A 19,066-nucleotide genomic window follows, 5' to 3' on the forward strand; every position below is an offset into this window, starting at 1 on the left:
ATAAGTTCACTAGTTGAATGAATGTTTGTTGGAGCTATTATTTTAAGATTCAAGACATTTTTGTTTATGTAAAACATAGCAAAAACATAACAAAAAATGATTGTGTTTTATTTCTAGCTATTTGTCTGCCGTAGTGTTGGCTACATTCCTCATTACGTCGAGAGGGAATCAACTAAGAAAATTGCGCCGGAAAGTGCCGGGAAACATAAATGCATATTTAAGACCAGGGGCAGACACATCCCCGGAGGCGTCGTTAGCCAGGATCCCTCACGTATACACGTGTAGACCCAGAATCTCAGACTCCTTCACTCTCGCCTCCGCAACAAATTACACTTCATGAAATTTTCACAAGACCATTTACATTGCCATAACAACGCCGGTACGCATGGGTAAGTAATCATGTGCACTTATAAGTAGCTACACAAAGTTCTCAGTTAGAGGGTATTCAAATGGCCGTACACACTTACCCAAATAGGTGCTATTTGTCAAAACCCAAAAGATTTTTAATGGATCGACCATAACTACGCAGTTTCAATGGCAGCAGAAGCTATTTCGGCGGATGTAAGTGAACGAACTGCTGAATGTCGCAAAGCGCTGAGCAATTAATTTGCGTCGATTTGGCTGGCCAGCTGTGTTTTCCTTTCGTTCTTCTGCAGCGACACCTTTCCGCAATTTCCTGTGATTAAAATGATAAGTTTGCCTGTGCCAGCTCGCGATTCTCGAGCTCTCCGGTTTTGCCGCTCCCTTTGTTGATTTGCACTAGTTTTAATGAGTTGCTGCGGTGGTTGTTGCCTTTGAGGTATTTATCCAATTTGCGCTGTGCACTTTTATGGCGTTCACACAAATCAAAATGCTGCGCGTGTTTCATAGTAGTTGGCATTAATATTTCGTTTGTACAACTCAAGCTATCATTTTGCACTCAGCGACTAGCTAGAAGCACAAGCCACAAAAAATATTTTACATAAATTAAAAATTTCACATCGCGCCGCGACCTTGAACGAAATTGTTTGAGCTTATCAAAATTTTTAAGCGGAGTTTTGAAGCTTTCTTCTTGTTTATTAAACTGGTTAAATTTGTCCTTGGCATGGCAATTAAAATTGTTCGTTTATTTAAGTCAGCAACAATGTCTCGCACACACACATTTCGCCATTATCCCCATGGCCAACATAATCCGTAGCTATTAAAAGCTTGACACATTGTCAAAAACTCTAAGCAAGCTTTTCCAGCAGTTGTGGTCGTTTTCGTGGCCACTTAATTAGATTTGGTTAACATAAAGTTTTGTTTCCCAAAAATATGGAAGTAACTTTTAATGATTGACAAGGATGGGTGAGGTTAACTAGTTACGTAAAGAATAATGATAATTATGATTTTGATAACATTATTATGGGTCCTAAGAACTTGAAAAGTTGTATGATTATGATTGATTGACAGGTCAAGCTAAGTTTCCCATTGAATCAGTGAATGAAGAAATTCATCATAAGGAACTTAAGAAAGGCAAACATTATTATATGCAACATTTTTTTGGTTCATGGTATATATTAATTACATTTATAAACTAGAGTGTTGCATGAATCTGTATTATTTGCATAATACCCGAGGTTAATTCTATACAAAGTAAGCGGTTAATCCCATAAAAAGTTGCTCATTACTTTTATTGCAACAGATTTGTTATTTAGAGGTCCAAGCTGCTGCCAAGGATATGCTCTAGTTTCGGTAGAGCTCCAGGCGAGGTAGCGCCTAAGTCTTAGCAATTAGAATTGCCAAACTTGCCTAGGAAATTCTCAAACGCTGCTCAAACAGTTGGCCATTAGCTAACTTGGGCCTAGACCAAACAAAAGCCGTCCAAGGCGGGCCAATTAACGCAGCTAAAGCTGCCCAAAATCCGCCCAAGGAGCTTTTTAGTCCTGGCCACAGCCTTGACCTTTATCCTTAGGCGTGGACAGGCTCCTAAATATTTAATTGTTTATGCTATAAGGGGTAATGGCGAAGCCTCGTTTTACCGCCCCACCTCCCCCAAAATGTACTTTAACAATTTGGCCCACTTGGGAAGGGACTTTTAATGGACAGCTGGCCGGCGGAGAAGCATCCACTTCTGCGTTGCGAAACGATTAAAGCCAAGGCAAAGTAATTAGTGACTCAATTGCTTCGCTCTGGCGCCGAGCACCGCATACAAATAGCCTGCTTGGACTTTGATGGGCTATTGGTGGTTTTGTCATAAGCCCGTAAGCCGGCAAAAGCTAGCCAAATCAATTGCCAGCCAACTGGCACGCTCAAATATGAATAAAAATATAGAGCAGGCACTGGGAAAAATTTAATATTACCATCAAAAGGAAAAATACATATTATATTAAATATTATGGGAACAATGTACATCAGATTTACGAGTTAGGTTAAATCCCTAAAAAATATTCCTGAGACTTAAGTTTCTTTTTGTTCGCATCGCCCATATTATCCCGATTTCACAGCGATTTGCTGAGCACCAACCAAGCTGGGTAAAAATTGAGGTCAGGGAAATTAGCGTCAGACTTGCCGTCTTTAAGTCATTTTGCCGGCTCTATAATCCGCCTTTAACGCAATTTATGCAAATTTATGCAAGCTCCTGCTCAAACGGCAGCTGCTGCCTTGCATCGAATAAAACGGGAGATGGAAAATTGAAGTCGGCAAACAAGAGTTTTTCTTGTTTTCGGCCGGCTGTCTTATGCTCCTTTGCCTGCCAAAAAGTTAAACATGCTCATTTCTTAACTTTTCTTTCAAACGGACCGAAGAAAAGAAAGCCTCAATGCAGCACAAATTTCGAAATTGCACTTTTCCGGCCCAAGATGAAGTCGGCCAAAGCAGAAAAGAAAAATAACGAAGAGGAAGTGGGTAAAACTGTTGCCCAGCCCCGCCGGAAATACAAAAGCATAAACTTTCCGGCCAAAACTAACCGCACACTCATCCGGGCGACGGGGCAGCATGAGGGGTATACTTCAGTCGAGTGTCCCGGGCCGACATTTGAAAGCGCCAAAATATAAAGCGCAAAATGTGGCGGAAGTTTAATGAATATAAACTTGCCCGATCCCACAAGCCTCCGCCGAAGACGGTGGATTTTGTGGCCAGGGGAAGGAAGCCAGCCAAGTAAATTAGCAGAGTTCACTTGCAAGAAAGTGGCAGAAGCAACGAAAGAAATGTGATATCTACCAAATGGATGTGGAATGACAAGTTTATGGAGACCACAAGAAATCAACTCGTTTATTTATGAAAACCAGCTGCCACAACTTGTCGACCACCTGCTGAGTTGAGAAGAAATGCCGACAGTTGGTGTTTGAAAAAGCCACATTTTAAAGCACGACATTGCAAAAGAAAAACAACGAAATCGGTGCAAACGCACATATAGCTTAATAAAATACATGTGCAAAATTAAAAAAGATTAAGACGGCCAAAGTTACAATCCATTCTTATTTTGTGTAAAAGCTTAACTTTTAATAACTGAACATCGATGAGGGATAATGAAGCTGACATTATTATTTGTATTCAAATATTTTCCTTTTTATGTTTTGTTTAAACACTTGTACAAGAAAAATGTAATTAAAATGAACATAACTAATTACTTTCTATCTATTTAATTTAAATGTTATTTTCCAAGTGAAAACATTACAATCACAATGGCTTTCCACAAGAGGGACTTAATCCAGCGAATTAAGCATTGTTTAATGCAACACAAAGTGCATTTGATTGTCGCAATTGAAAAGTTTTCCTAAAAATTAAAACATGTATGTGTCTACGCAGCTCCAGGGGATGATCTAAGGAATTAGCAGATAGAACTCAAGTTTCAAAACGCTTTTGCATTCTGGGGACCCCCGACAAATTTGTTGCTTTTATTGCTCTTGTTGTTGTAAGAGTTGGTGCTGTCGAATGCTGTTTGTTGTTGGCCAAACAAATGGCAAAAGTTTTCGCTTTGTTTTCACAATTGTTGACGTGCAATTCAAATGAGTTAACAACGCAAAAAGTGAGTGACCCACATAGCCACGCCAAAGCCAAAGCCAAAGCCAACATCTGGCGAACCAAGTTAAAATAAAAAAAAAGCGGAGGAGCGGAATAATAAAAAATAAAAACGCATAAAGGAAGTAAAAAAAAACAACAACATATAAATGGAAAAACATGAAAACTTGAAGTTGTAAAAACACCGAAGCCAGAACAAGCAGGCAACATATGTATGTCCTTATTGTTGTTGATGCTGTTCACAGTTGCAGAACAACAAAGTGAATGAAGGCGGTCGGCAGATGGAAAAGTGCCTGCACGGTGCGGGGGAAACAATTATAAGCAGCGTTTCCGGGGAAAACCCCAGCCAGCAGATTGCTGCCTGTTGCAGACAAACAACCATTCCATCCACTCGAGTGTTTGCACGCTCGCCGACGAGCAGCTCCCAGCAAAATTGCATCCTTAAAGAGCAACTTGGCAAGCGCATCAAATGCGCTTAACAATTCAATTAGCGAGACACTGTAAGACGGATTTGGGTTGGTGGGCGGGTTGATTTTCGGTGGATGGTGAAACTGCTCAGGAAAATGGGACTTTGGCTCAAGTTTCCCGGGCTGGCAAACAAATGAAGCAGCAAATATGCGCACACGAAATAATCAATCGTTCCCGGGCCAGCGGAACCCAAATAAAATGTAATTAATTACAGCTTGGTTTCTTTGTTTTGTGGTGGCCAACTTTTGCAGTTGGTCCCGACTCCCAACTCCCTCGGCATTCATTTAAGATGTAGAGCTGCAGCTGAAGACATCCGACCGCAGGGAACAGGAAGCAGAAACTCAGCAACTCAGAAACTCTTGTTCCAGTAGTTCTCCGCCTGACGTTTGGCATAAGCAATTCCTGGGTTTAAAGGATTTTCCGCCACCACCTTCGTCAGGGCATCCTGTTGAAAGCTGCAATTTGTAGAGTAGCTGAGGGCCCGCCTTGTTAATTTGTCTTAAACTTTCGCCCGCAGTGGATATTGAGTTGGGATCGGTCAAGACTCTGAATTATTCTGAACTCTGCATAGATGGGTTACCAAACTATCTCAGAAATTTCACCAAATTTTAATTAGTTGCAAGTATGATAAAAATCTTATGTTTACAGACTTGTTAAATTTGTACACCTGATGTGATGTGCTTTGAATTCGGAGAGCTATCTATTGAAGATTTCTCAGAAACGGAATTCCATTTAAGATCAATAAAGTGCCATTCAAGCAGCCAAGCAACACTGTACATCTGTAGGTCGGTTTAGTGAGCCATAATCGTCTTATTATAAAGATACTCTATTGCGGCAGACGTGTCATGTTGTCATGGATATACAACAATCGACAGTTGGTGACTAATAAAAAGAAATACCATAAAAGCAGCAATACGACCGCCGTTTATATGTGTTTCAGTGTGGCGAAAGGACAATTGCTATGCTGGCGGAGCACTCGGGGACGAAATAACTAACCGCAAGTGAAGGGCACACAAACGGAAACAGAACACCAGTGGAGCAAAGGAGCCAAGGATTCAAGGATCCAAGGAGCCCAGAAGCCCAGCTGCAAAGCTGGAAGTGTGAAAATAACATTTTAGCTTTTGTTGGCTCGTGACAGGCTCACGAGATCCCTGGGTCCTTAGTTTCGCCACTTTCATCCGCCTGTCCGATGTCAGTCAGCAGGACTCTTGTTGCTCGCGCCAGGAATATGCTGTACATGCGTGTGCTTGTGTGTGTGTGTGTGTGTGCTCCTTGAATGGGCTGCGTAAATGCGAAATCGACGTGTTTTCGGGCGTTGAGTATTTATGTGCTTTTATTTTGTCAACATTTCGTTTTTGGCCAAATGAAAATAAATTCAAATGATTTATTTACGAGCATTTGATTTATTTGATTTCCAGCATTTGGTTTTTTCCTCTGCAGTGCAATCGCTTCACCGCTCCACCGAAAATAAAATAGCACCACCAGCCACACCCTTTGCACATGCAATTTGTTTTCTATTTGCTCGGACTCAGTTTTGGGGTGGCGCTGTTTGAAATGCCCCGGAATTTATTTTATGCGGAATGTTTATTTGATTTGCGCCGGATTTTTTCTTTTTTGCAGTTTCATTTTCAGTGCGACAGTCAATAAAAATTTCAGTGTATATTTTATTCCCATACCCACACCCACATCCATACAGCCAAACACACACGCTTACGTTACTTGGTGTTATAGCGTTATAGTTCGTTCAGTCAAATGGCAGAAAAAGTATTGCTTTTTTTGATGGGATTAGAGTGACGGAGGACTAATTCGAAACCGGATTAAGAGCCGGGCAATAATGCTTTGAAATACTAGAAAATATTTGGATTCTAGCAGATCGAAAGTAAGCGCGATGGGAGATAAATTGATTTTATTTGCGGCATTTTCAGTTCTTAAACTTTTCATTTGGGGCATTCTCAAGGCCAGGGTGTCAGAAAAGTTTCAGTGGAAATAGAACCTCATCAATTTTCAAGGCTTTTATTGGCTCTATTTATTTGCTTTGCCGGGGCCAGAAAGAAAAACTAAAAACGACCGGGAAAAAGTTTTTTTTTGCTTGGCCAATTCTATTTGGTATTATTTATCTAATGGCATTTGTCGACGGGCATAAAAATAAATAAATATATATCTGGCCAGACCAGACACACGCCCCCAGCTCAAGTGTTTATGATATTTTGATTTTATTTCATGTGAAAGTTTTGCGCAAACTTTGGCCATCCCACAACGCCCATTCTCGTCAACGTGCATTGATAATAATGACGCGCCCCTTACTTTTCTTCCCTACGATTTTGTCATGTGACATAAACATTTTGTTCGCACGACTTTTGTTAGTGGCGCAATAAAAACGCCTCGCCCGGCACTTTTGTCCAAAAACTTTCTTTTATTAAGATTAAAAATGACAAAGGCGCAATATTAGGGGAGTTCACGCTCCTTGGCGACCCGCTGATAAGCGTCAAAGACACTCGCTTCTGGTACTGCCTTTTGCCAAAAGACAAACTCATTTTCGCTTTCGCATTCAAGTGGGTGTCACGCATAAATTTCATAAATGTAAGCCTCATTATTTCTGCCTGCCATTTTGCGGCTGACGGAATCGCGAGACGGAAGGCGAGAAGCTAAAGACGCATCAGCCACGCCTACATTTTCCTCATTTTCCCAACTTCCCAGCCCTTTGTCACGTGCCGAAAAACTTTCGTATACCCTCTCACTCGAACGGAGGATCTGGAACTCATCTAAATGGCGCAATTGTGCGGGTCTCATGTGGAATTATTATTTTCTACTTAGGGATGGCGGGTGCGGCGAATAAATGATGCGGAAAATCTTCTTAAAAAGGGGTGATTTTGCTAAAGTATTTAGAAAAAAAATATAAATGCTGAAATTGGTAACCCTAAGACCCTAAGTAGAATATTTTATGAAAATTATAACATAATTAATTAAATTATACCTGCAATAGGAACAAGGAGCTTGAATGAATGAATTTCAAAGGTCAGTAACATTGTGCTTATATATCCTTGAAACTCTCTATATTATTATTATGCTAGGAATTTGCTATTTTGGGAATTTGCCCAATTGGTGCCAATGTCCTTTCCAATCCACTCAACTCCGAGGAGTTTCGGTAGCCCATTACTCAATTCGAAGATCGCACTTCTGGAGCGCTTGCGAAATGCTCGAGAATCCAGGGCTTCCATCATCGATGGCATCGCGAGTCGGACAGACAGCTAAAGTGACATCAATCAGGGCGTCCGACCACGCCCCTAATGTGTTCACAGCACACACTCAAGCACTCACGCACACGGACACAGACGCATGAGCTATAGCTATACCGTTATCAGCAGCGGAGCATGTAATGCCGATGCCAAAGAGAGTTTGCTGTTGTTTGCTCGTTATGTCGGCGCTTGAGCCCGGTACCACGTGGCGTATGAGTGCTCGCCATGGCAATTGATTGACGACAGGGTGGCAAAGTAAATCAATTATTGTGGAACAAAAGTTTCGCATTATATTGCCTTGACAAATTGCTGTTTGTTACCCAAGCAATCGAGCATTTGGATCATTAAAAAGTTGCCCGGGCCACAAAAGGATTGGGATTTCATGCTCAACAAGAAAAACACAATAACTAACTTGACTTCTTTTTCCGGGGCATAATCTTGGTTGGAACATCAAATTGCCGTCGCAATGTAAACAAAATTCTGTTGTTAATATATTCGTTGAGATAGATCAATAAGCTAGATACTTGGCTGGCCCCTTGGACCAAAAGGGGCTCTTTTACAACCGGACCTCATTTTGCATTATGGCCCGCAGATTTATTTCGCTCTACAAAACTGTCCCATAAATATGCAAATTTCGCTTCCTAAACAAAAAGATATACAAATAATTCTCGCAAGGAAACAGAAAGAGATGGCCCAAAGTATGTGAATAAATAAAAGACTGAGAACTCATAAAACTGCATTATTGGGCTCTTGAGAGGGAAAGTGGGGCTCAGAAAATGAATCACTGCGAAAAGTGAAGCAGGTAAAGCTGACCGCAAATCACTTAAACTTTAGCGGAAACTCATTAGTTTCACTTGGCATTTTCCCACTGCATTGCTTGGCTGGAAAGTGCACAGCCATCTGAGCCAAGAATGATTTCTATTGTTTCAGTTTTAAGTGCGCGCAACTTTTCCAGTCAGTCGAGGGCTCTCGGAATCGATGGAAATTAATTAAATTGCACGTCTGTAGTAGATTAAAGATAGCTGACTAAATGCAGTTGATTTCGTATTTATTTTCCACTCCATTTTGCACTCTCTTTCAGTGTCTTTCTCGTTGTGAAAAGCCAATTAATGGCCGTTTTATAGCCCTGAGAAACAAGCTGTTGGCACTGAGGTGTTATTATTTGCACTGCCTTTAACTAAACTTACTTTTATTATTTTATTGGACCCACTCTCCCTTTCCGTTTTGCTCGTTTTATGGACGAACTGCAAGGACGTGCCTTTAGCGCGGCTTGCCAAGGCTAATATAACAAAGAATTTGTCTTGAGGACATGCCATCATTTGGGCCAATGATTACATTATGCGATAATGTAGCTCCATAAAAGGCTGCAGGGTGACAAACAGATAGTGCTCAGAAAAGGGCGGTGGGCGGTACCATTTCGTTTGCCGTAATAAGCTGTAAAAGTGCCACATACAGTTGACCTGATTTTGCCATCACATTCCTTTCTGTGCGCATCCTTGTTGCTCCTGCTTGCCCTCGTCTCCTTAGCTTAATCCAACTTTAAAATTATACACTAACGATTCACACATACAGCTGGGAAATCGGCGGTGGAGCCGGAAAAGCGAAGCCGCGGGGAGTAAGAGGCGCCAGCAGAGCAAGGATTAAGTTTGAAGCACTGAACCGTGCAGGAACCTAATGCAGGATCCTGTGCACTCGTCCTTGCATTGGCTACAATCACACACTCCCCGCTCACAGTGCACGGTGAAAAATGGGAAGGAGCTGGGAAGAGCACTGCTTGTACCAGATACATTCAGCAAAAATACGACATCATAATTATTCATTCTTTTAGGAAGTAATTGCTGCATCGTTAAAAGGGCTTAATCTTAACAAATTGTACTTTAAAATCAATATTTTAATCAATTCTTAACAATACAAAGAAAATGAGTAAGGAGAAACATTAGAGTTATCTAATGAAATTCACAAATAGTTTCTTTCGGTGTATTTTTGTGGCCGTTCCTATTAACTTTTTCTGCCCATATTCCAGACTTTCCTCTTGAGGACATGGGTGTGTGGAAAAGTCCTTTCCGCTGTTGCGCCTTAGTTAGCTCCTGGACAAAAAAGTGGCAGCGCAAAAAACTCGCAATTAAAATGGAAAAATAAAATTTGCGAAAGGTTGAGATGTCATCCAGTTGTTTGTCAGATGCTGCATAATAATCCCCAAGTCATCTGTCATGCCCTTTGGGTTCCTTGGCTGGTAAATATTTACGAATTTCTTTAAATTTATTCGCGAACTTCTCACACTCATAGGAAGAATTCAGCTCAATCGTTGCGAGCTTCTTAAATTACCAGAGGGTAATCTGACCAGAATGCAGTACTAATTAAATTTATAAGAATTAATTTGTCAGCAATTTGCGCAGCCAGACAAAAGTGCCAAAACGTTGCCAGTGGCAACAGTCAACCAAAATAAAAGAAAAGAAAAAGTATTATTCTCGAGAAGAAGTGGCGGACTGAAAAAATATGACGCAAGTAATAAAGAGAGCAGCAACTGACTTAATTAGCAGCGGGCTGCGTTTGGGGGCCTTTTCCGGATTTCCCGCCAGAGCTGTTTTTCCTTTAAAAAGAAATGTGGATAAGTTTGCTGTTTTAAAGAAAGAATTAAGAGGCCAAACAACACGGAGCCGAAGCAGTGACAATAATTTGAACATGTCTCAAGTTGATCATTAGCATATTTCATAGGCAGGCACGCCTAAACAGGACACAATTTTCCCCAATGCTTTTCCTTTTTTCCTTTGCCTGCTGTCAAGCCGGTGGAAATCTCCCTGCCAGCTGCTTTTGCTGCACATCGACATCTTTGACGCGCCAAAAATGCACTCAGCCGTGTGACCCATTTCCCCAACTTTTTCTCCCCCCCGACTCCATGATTTTTCGATGCCTGGGAAAATGCTGCTGCAACTGCCTTGCATTTTATCCTTGCTAGTTTTGATATTTCCCGGGGATGCATTTCACTGCTTACTACCTAGAGTAACAAAATCTGCTCCGTAGTTACCATAAAATGATTTGATGAACGAGTTCTATGCACAATTCGGAATTGCCGAAGGTTTTTTTTTTTTTTTGTGTTTCCTGCTAAAGTTGGCCAAGTCATAAGTTTTGAAATTTCATTTTTCCAGGTTTAAAGGTAGCTTAAAGTTCGTGCACCAAAAAAACTTGAAAAGAATGTCATAAGTACACAAGATTACTTTTAAGAAGTTAGCCAAAGTTCAAAGACCAGCTGGTAGACCAAGTCAAAGGCGGGAAGTATTGTGTTTGAATTTGAGCAACCACAAGTGTGATTAAAAGATTTCTAGCGGGTAGACTTGGGTAGTACATCTCTAGGAATTTAAGACTGTCAGCGCATTTAATTCGCATTTAATTTATGCAGAATGTCTGAAGAAGAGTTTCATGTACCTATAATTTTAATGCCTAATCTCTGATACACTTAATACACCCGGCAGGTTCTTAGCAAAGGTATCCTTTACTGGCTTTCACTCAATTAACATTCGGCCTATTTGGGAAAATCTCGTCACGTCTTGCTTTTCTTATGAAACATAATAAAGGCCGTCACGTTTTATTTGCCTTTCCCTGCGGTCTTCAGAATTATTGTTGAAAGGATAAACCTAGCGAAAATGTTGCCGTTTGAAGAGTAAGGCTTTTGCCTTGCTTTACTTGTAATATTTTCTTTATTTGCTGTGTTAATACACTTGAACTGGTGAGGAGGAGAAAGTCCACTCCACTCGCCGCCTCTATCTGTTTGCCACGCCCCATATGCATAGCCCACTTTTGTCCGAGCAGTTGACTCAGCTGCCCAACTGTGTGGACTCCGGTTGAGTTTCCTGAATGCACAGCACCTTGCTCCAGCCCGTCCATTTAGTCGGTGTTTTCTCACTCCCAACGGCTGGTAACATACCAATTAATTTTTATTTATTTTAATGCTGCCCCGTTTTCCTTGGGGGCATGGCACAATTCCTGGTTTTCAGTTGCGAGTTCCAGTTTCTGTTGCAAATTTATGCATTACTTGCATTTTATTGACCCACTTCTCTCTATCCATTTCGTTTTTATTTTCCAGTTGCATGACGACAACGAGGAAGAGGTTGAAATTAAATTTTATTTTAGCAACTTTATTTTTGGGTTCACCGGAAAACAAAGTGAGCAATTTTTACGTTACACAGAAAAACTTTCATTTGCCTTCCTTCCCTTTTTTATATGTAATATTTGCAATAGATGCTTGAGCAAAGTTCAGTGGCAAAGTTTTAGCAACAACACGAAGTTAAGCAACTTTTAAAATCTTTACGTATATGTTTATGTACAAAGTGCAATTTGAATAGCTTAAATTTCAGCTGTGAAAATTGAATGTATCTGCTTTCGCTCTGCTCTGTGGCTTAAAAGTTAATTAGAAATGTTTTTTGAGTTTAAGGGATGAATTTGTTACAGGCAGGCGGTGCTTAATGGGCTGTCAGGTTGAGGAATTTGATTGTCTGTAGAAAACCAGCGCAACAGATGGGTTCTTTTAAGACATTTTAATAATTACATGTGTGAATTAACAAATTATCTCGCCTTAATAACTTGCTTAGCACCACTAATTGTGGTTATATTTAAATATGAACATTTTTCTGGTGTTTTTTAACTAGGTGCACTTTGCATGAAGTTAATTTTACTTAAATTGCCTCTGCCCAATGTTATATTTATTTCGGTACTTTTTCAAAACAATTGAGAACTATTTTCGCCAAAAATTAACCCCCATTAAAGTTTAAATATCCTACTGGACATTGCTCGTTACGAGATGTAAAGTTGAAAACTCAAGTGGGTTTAGGATTTTTTTTGGCCAGGTGCTCGAAGCCAAAGCAAAGCGTTCGAGTGGCAAAAAATAAGTTAGCCCGAGTTATAAAGTTATCCATTCCCTGGCAGGTCAGTGGGTGGAAATATCCGCAGGGGGCGTGGCAGGACGAAGGTTACGCTCGAAGTGCGCTGAAGTGGGCGTGGTTATTTAATTAGGCTGCTCCTGCCGCTGCCACAGTGAATTTCATTAAATTGTTGTCATGTAGCGTCGCTCGTTTATTTGCGCTGCTCAAACATTTCCGAATAAATTAGCTAGCCTTTATCAAGTGAGTGGAAATTTTGCATTGCATCTGTGTCTGGTAGAAATTTAATGAAAAGTGTTCCACATATCTATTGTTGCTAAACTGAGTCAGAAAGAAAAACCTGCAGTTCTTCTCTTGTTGCATGCAAATTTCATGATGGGATTTATACGTTTTTCTTCCCTTGACCACATCGATTTCTTTTAGAAGTCTCCCTTCTTGAACTTTTAATGTCGCTTGATGGTTGCAAAAAGAATAAGAGATTTTTCTGAGGGTGCTGCTCAAATTGTGCTTCATCTTATATTTTTTTCTGCTGTTCAAAATTTCATGAACCTTTTACTTTTGCTTTGTTACTTCGCGAATCGGCTTATTTCAATGCTTTCAACTTTACTTTCCCTTTCTGGCTATTAGGAATAGTACTCAGAATTGTTTGATCAATTTGATTGAGCCAATTTGTTTTACCTTAAGTTTACCTTTATAGACTTATATTTACTTTTAGGCTTATATAAATATTTATAGTTGTAACTTTAAAGAATTGTCTGCGAAAGAACAAGTTATCTGCTTTAATGTCATGCTGTTTATGACAGTTTTGATATTTTTCAAAAATGCCCATGGAAAGTGGTTTTGATGAAGCGTAACCACTTTAGTTTAAATTGATTGGCGGCTGGCAGTAGCCGTCGACCACAAAATGTATGTGCTCATTGATAGCATTCCGCTGCCGTTTTGAGGCAATTTGGACATTGGGGCATCCGGCTCGAATTCGCTGAGGTGTGAAGCCTGCAAATGTTATTGGGGCACGTTCGCGGATCGGCTCGTGAGCAATTAGATGCAATAAATCACAGCTGCTTATCTGGCTGTGAGCTGCGGGTCCCTGATTCGATTTCCCGTCGCTGGCTGCGAATCTGGTCCTTTCGGTGGCCCAGGGCCTCGGATTCGGCGGGGGCTACCAAATTGCTCACATGGCTGACTGCCGTTGTAGCCCCTCCCTTCAGACCCATTTCAATTCCCGCCCACATATCGGGAGACATTTGGCGGAATCGCAGACCCGCGGCTTTTGGCTTGTGTAATGGCTCGATTTCACATCCCCGGGATATATGGCCAATTTCTGTCGCAGCGCTGGGAGTTGCAACTATTTTATCTTCCGCTCAACAGAGCCGGCAAATATAATAATTTTATTTTATTGCTGCACTTTCGTTGGGTTTTTTGGGTTGGGCTATAAACAGTGAGGGTGGGATGAGTGCTAAAACTCAAAAACATATTGACTGCAATTTTTCTTCAGTTCAAAGCAATACTTTATACGGCAAATAAGCAAAGGACATTCTTATAAAGTACTAATTTAAGTTAATGTCCTTTTGGTTCTTATGTGAGATAAATATACTGCGACCTGGATATTCTTAATACTTATTGCGATTAACATCAGTTTCTTATCATTGATGCATTGCCCAAATTTATCATCAACTTTTGGGCTGAACCATTAATCCCCATCTTCGAATGCAGAACAGCCCACCGAGTAAGAGGAAGCAAGCAGTTCAAGGACCTTCGACAAGATTGAAGGCAATCAGGGCGATTTATGGCTGTTGGCTTTGGATTACCGTATGATTTCGCTGAGAGTGAAATTTGGTCCCGAGGCGGACAAGTTATCCGGGCCGCAGCACAATTGCTTCCCTAACCTGGCTTAACGATTTCTGAGCCCGCTTCCATTATGCGGACAATGCTGACACACGTACCCTAATCATAATGCCAAGCATCGCTTTTTATGTGATGGCATGTAGGGCTCAGCTCGAGTCCCGAAAGCCACAAAAAATAATGACACCGCAGACTCACTTACGGCAAATGAACCCCAGATGATAAATTAAGAGCGGCAAACATTTCACTTGCAGCCGGTGAATCGGAAGTGAGAGTTCAAGTGAAAGCCAGGTGAAAGTCGAGGTGTGAAATAGCCGAGATTCGGAGCACTTTCGACGGGCACTCTGGCTTTGGTAACGTTTATGGCGATATAAACCCGGCACATGTAGTGCCATTTAATTAGAAGGGATAAATGCAAAAATCGTGTCTACAACTCAAATCAATTAGAAGGGCAGCAAGGAAGTGGGCCAGGAGGAGGATATTCATCCGGTTTATGGCTTGATTTATGCAACTAATTAGCAAAAGCATAATTTCGGAAATATTATTATTTTATTAAGTTACACATTATGCGAAATGTGATTAGGGCAGCAGGATAATAGCAACGATGACAGGGGTACATGGCCAACCGAATGCTGTATATCCAGGACACTAATTATGCTGCTGCATAAATCATATTGTCCGTGAATCAGGATGGAAGCATCCTAATATTCACGCATGCATGCCATACGGTTTGGGGTTAGTTGGGCTTAAGCCCATCAGCCATAAATGTCAATTATGGCTTAGTTTGCGAAGCTCCTGCTTCACTTCACCGTAAAGTGTTGATTGATAATTTGATTGATTGATTAATTGCCAGCTTGATCGTTATTTTTGTTTTTTCCAGCACTGATTTTCAGGCTCGTCCTCTGATGATGATGTCATAAATTGAGATTAATCATGTTTCTGATGGGCATCCATTTTTTCGGGATTGACACTGTGTGTACATAACATGAATGCCTCATAAGCCGCTTAGTGTTTTTAGATTTGTGGCCCGAATGCGATGTGGTGATATTGCTGCTGTACTGTCCATAATTGTTTGCGTTATGCGCGCAATTAGTTATACATATATTAAATATATTCGAGTGCAGTCGTATAGATTTGTTTGAGTTGGCATTGAAACGGATTTGTTTATCTATCAGTTCATTATGCAAGAGAGCTTATTGACATAGATAGCCCATTTTATGACGGGCGGTGGTTTGAAATCCACACCATCGAAGTCACACATTTTAGATATAATTAACACGATGTTTATGGATTTGTTGTCGGTGTCATTGCGCCACAATTAATGGTGATTTAGGCGATGACAAACTCAAAACTAATAATCGAAAATCTTGTTTGTATTCATAAATAGGAACATTCGTATATTTAATGAATATACACATGATCTAGTTATTAGCACAGAAATTGCTGTTAGGTTGGGTAAAGCCTAATTTTTTGTATCGGTTTTCCATTATGTTCATTGGTCATTGAATATCAAAACCGAATTTGGGCTAATATAGTGTACTCGGTAAGTGTGTTATACCATTGATATTGTATTAAACATATATTTTAAAACGCTTTTACGGTGCCGACCATCAACAGTTTAATTATTCTTGTTTTATTCCCCGTTGCTTTCGCAAATTGTAGCGCACTCGTGCAGCGTGCCATTAGTTTTATTACTTTTAATTAAATTCCTGATTACACACAAATATTTTATTCCACGTGAGCGCACCGCGAAAGTTTTGCGAATTCTTTTTCAAAACTTTTCACACCATTTTGCCGCGAAAAAGCACTGCTTAATTATTGTGAACGTGCGTGTAAATTCCACAGATAGTTTGACACCATTCTTTAACCATTCGAGTTAATTGATTCCATATTCCATTAATCATTACAAGAGCACGCGGCTGGGATGGATTTTAATTAAAGCAGACACACGCACGCAACGATTGTGATAAACTGGCATTTAAACGATGCCACATTCTAGCGCGGATATTTCAATTTAATTCCTTTCATTATTATTTCGACTAAAATTGATTGCCGTGGAAATTTGTGCGTTATCAGCGCGGCGCGAGTAAATTCTCGGCTATCATATCACATTAAAATAATTTATCTTCCGTTTTTATTTCTGTTGAAGGAACTGCTGCCAAGCAAGGAGCCACTTTACATTTGGGTGTAATTTTTCATGCTTTTCACAACTCAGCCACTCGGAAAGCGCACACACATATTTTATCGGGCTCTCGGATGCCGAAGAACACGCACACCGCCGTCAACAACTCAAAATGTACTGAAAATGTGTCCTGCGACTTCGGTGTCGGGATGCTGCAGTGTACAGAGTCCTCTCTGTACAGTAGCATTTACAGTGGCACTTACTGCTATTCAAAGGACCTTTCCTAATGTGATAACAAGCGATTGTGGGAGAGGCCTCAGTAGGTTAGTAGGTTGCCAGTAGCCGGCTTTCGCCAATGAAAGGACATTTTCTCTTGCCGGTCGCCATTGCTAGTTAACAGCACGGACGCAGAAGCATTCGCTCTGTTAACTCAACAAGTCAGGATAACCATGTTGGCATGACCCCAAAAGTGGGCAATATTTTTTTTATAAAAGTTACGCATTTACTGTTTGCCCTGCTTAAAAATCTTAAAAAATATAACATTTTGCTGAGTAAATGCACCGTTATTACTTTTAAGTACTGATAATATTACCATTCATTCCTATGAAAATCAAAAGACTTCCTGTCCAGTTGCTCTTTGAAAAACTATAAGCCTTAACAGCTATGTTATTTTTTTCAACAGAGTGCCTCTCTTAAATTCGCACCAGCTTACAGAATAAGTCCATTTCATTTTTCATAACGTTAAGTTCTCTTTTTATCCCAACATAAGTCGCTTTCTCTTTCCATGTTAAGCTACTTCCGACAATTGTCAAAGGCGAAAACAAGGATAAATCCGAATAGATGGCTAATTAAATTACCTGGGTACACCTTAATCACATTGAAAGCGATCAGAAATTGCGAAGCATTTTCAATTAATGCTGCACCTGACACTAGTCAACGGCATTTTTGGGGCTAAACTGGCAGTTGAAGCATTACATTTCGCAACTTGGGCAATGTCACCATAACTCATGGTGCTGTATGTGCGGCTGAGAGGATGAACATGTGTACGTGTGTGTAGCGATTGTTGCATAATTTAAGTGCCTCCCAACAAAAATAAGAGACCAAGGAAATATGAAAAAAATGGACGAAAAAAAAACGAGGAAAGTTGGAAAATGATTTAAGCCGTTCCGGAGTCAGAGTGCGGCCATGAGTGTATGTGTGTGTGTAAATCCGTGTGCGAGTGGCTAGGTGCATATATGTGGGTATGCGGACATGTGCGGGTGGCAGGACCATTACTTTGTATTTAATAAAACAATGTTGTCGACGCCCCAACCTGAGTGTTCGCCCCTGTCAAAGGCATTATCCCTGAACCCGAGTATCGCCTGTTGAAAAATCTCGAAACCCTCTACGGAGTGACGAAAAAATTCTGCAACTTATTTATTTAATTTCCACGCTCCCCTTTGTTTATTTGCATTGCGAATTTGGCTTTATGTTATAATGCAAGCAAAAAGTGCAAGTTGCATGTTTTGTAAATATTTTTTCACCTTACTCGCGATTGTGTAAATGCCATTCAAGGATTTCCATTCACTTACCAAAAAAAAAATCATAGATAAACATATTTTATTATCACAATTTAAGCATTAATTAAGGTATGAAAATAACGTATTTTTATTTAAAACTTGAACAGGCATAATGCTGTTAAATAAACAACATTTGCTCACATATTGCGTAATCTGACCACCTATATGAATATATTTTATATATTATGTTCAAAAGACCATAGAAACTTGATTTAAGCGAATACGATTTATTATTACGCCAAATACCCAACAGTCCACCTTGCTGAATTAATCCCTGATTCTGATATATATCCAAAACGCTTTCGGTGATGCCATTCAAGATGCCTACCAGGCATCTTCGACAAGGCAGTTAGAGTTATATTATGCATTTCCGCAGTGCATTTATGGACGTAGCTGATTTAGCCCCAAAATATGCAAAATATGCCTGTCTGCCTCGCATTTGGCTGCCAGGCCAAACATCTTCAGTTACTCAAGACGCAACAAAATGCTCTCCGAACGCATCCCCTCAAGTCTGGCCAAAACCGCAGAAATGCATTAACCCCCAGAAAAGCCATCGTGGGGGCTGGGCCAGTGCCTTCGCCAATGTTTGTGGATGTTGACTAAATTCGTAGAAGAGAGCGGGCTAATATCAAACGGAAGTGCCAAACACAGACACACACACAAACACACACAGAATCCAGCCCCTTTGGCTTCAGCACTTCACTCTCTGGGCCATCTTTCTTCGGTTGGCAACATCAGAGCTCCGCCTGCACTTGGCCTCGGTTTCCGTACACATTTGAACGTTTGAGAAATGCATGTGGAAAATGCCAGCCACTGACTGCATTTGTAACTGCAACCAGTTGGAGACTGCCGACAGAGTTGTGTGCACTATTCAAAATATATATGCACTTGCCTTAAGTCCTCTCAAATATCATGTCCTCTTATATTTCGGAGATACAAACTCATTACAACTACTACACAATTTTAATATCAACCACATATGAA

At 40.5% G+C, this 19,066-nt stretch overlaps 1 protein-coding gene across 2 annotated transcripts in view; it reads right to left on the minus strand.

Moving 5' to 3' along the window:
* Positions 1-19,066, minus strand: part of CadN2 (Cadherin-N2) — an 88,277-nt gene that overhangs the window by 39,983 nt on the left and 29,228 nt on the right. The window contains exons 1-2 of one of the 2 annotated variants that reach the window (NM_001042903.4): positions 16,581-16,655; positions 468-930 (exon numbers count right to left, since the gene is read on the minus strand). In NM_001042903.4, coding sequence (NP_001036368.2) covers positions 468-519 — 52 coding nt within the window. In that variant the 5' untranslated portion in view covers positions 520-930; positions 16,581-16,655. Of the gene's footprint in view, positions 1-467; positions 931-16,580; positions 16,656-19,066 lie in introns of those variants that run through there. The other variant, NM_136011.4, reaches the window with a different exon arrangement.

This window comes from Drosophila melanogaster, chromosome 2L (genome assembly GCF_000001215.4).
Source record: "Drosophila melanogaster chromosome 2L".
In the NCBI taxonomy this organism is placed as follows: Eukaryota; Metazoa; Arthropoda; class Insecta; order Diptera; family Drosophilidae; genus Drosophila; species Drosophila melanogaster.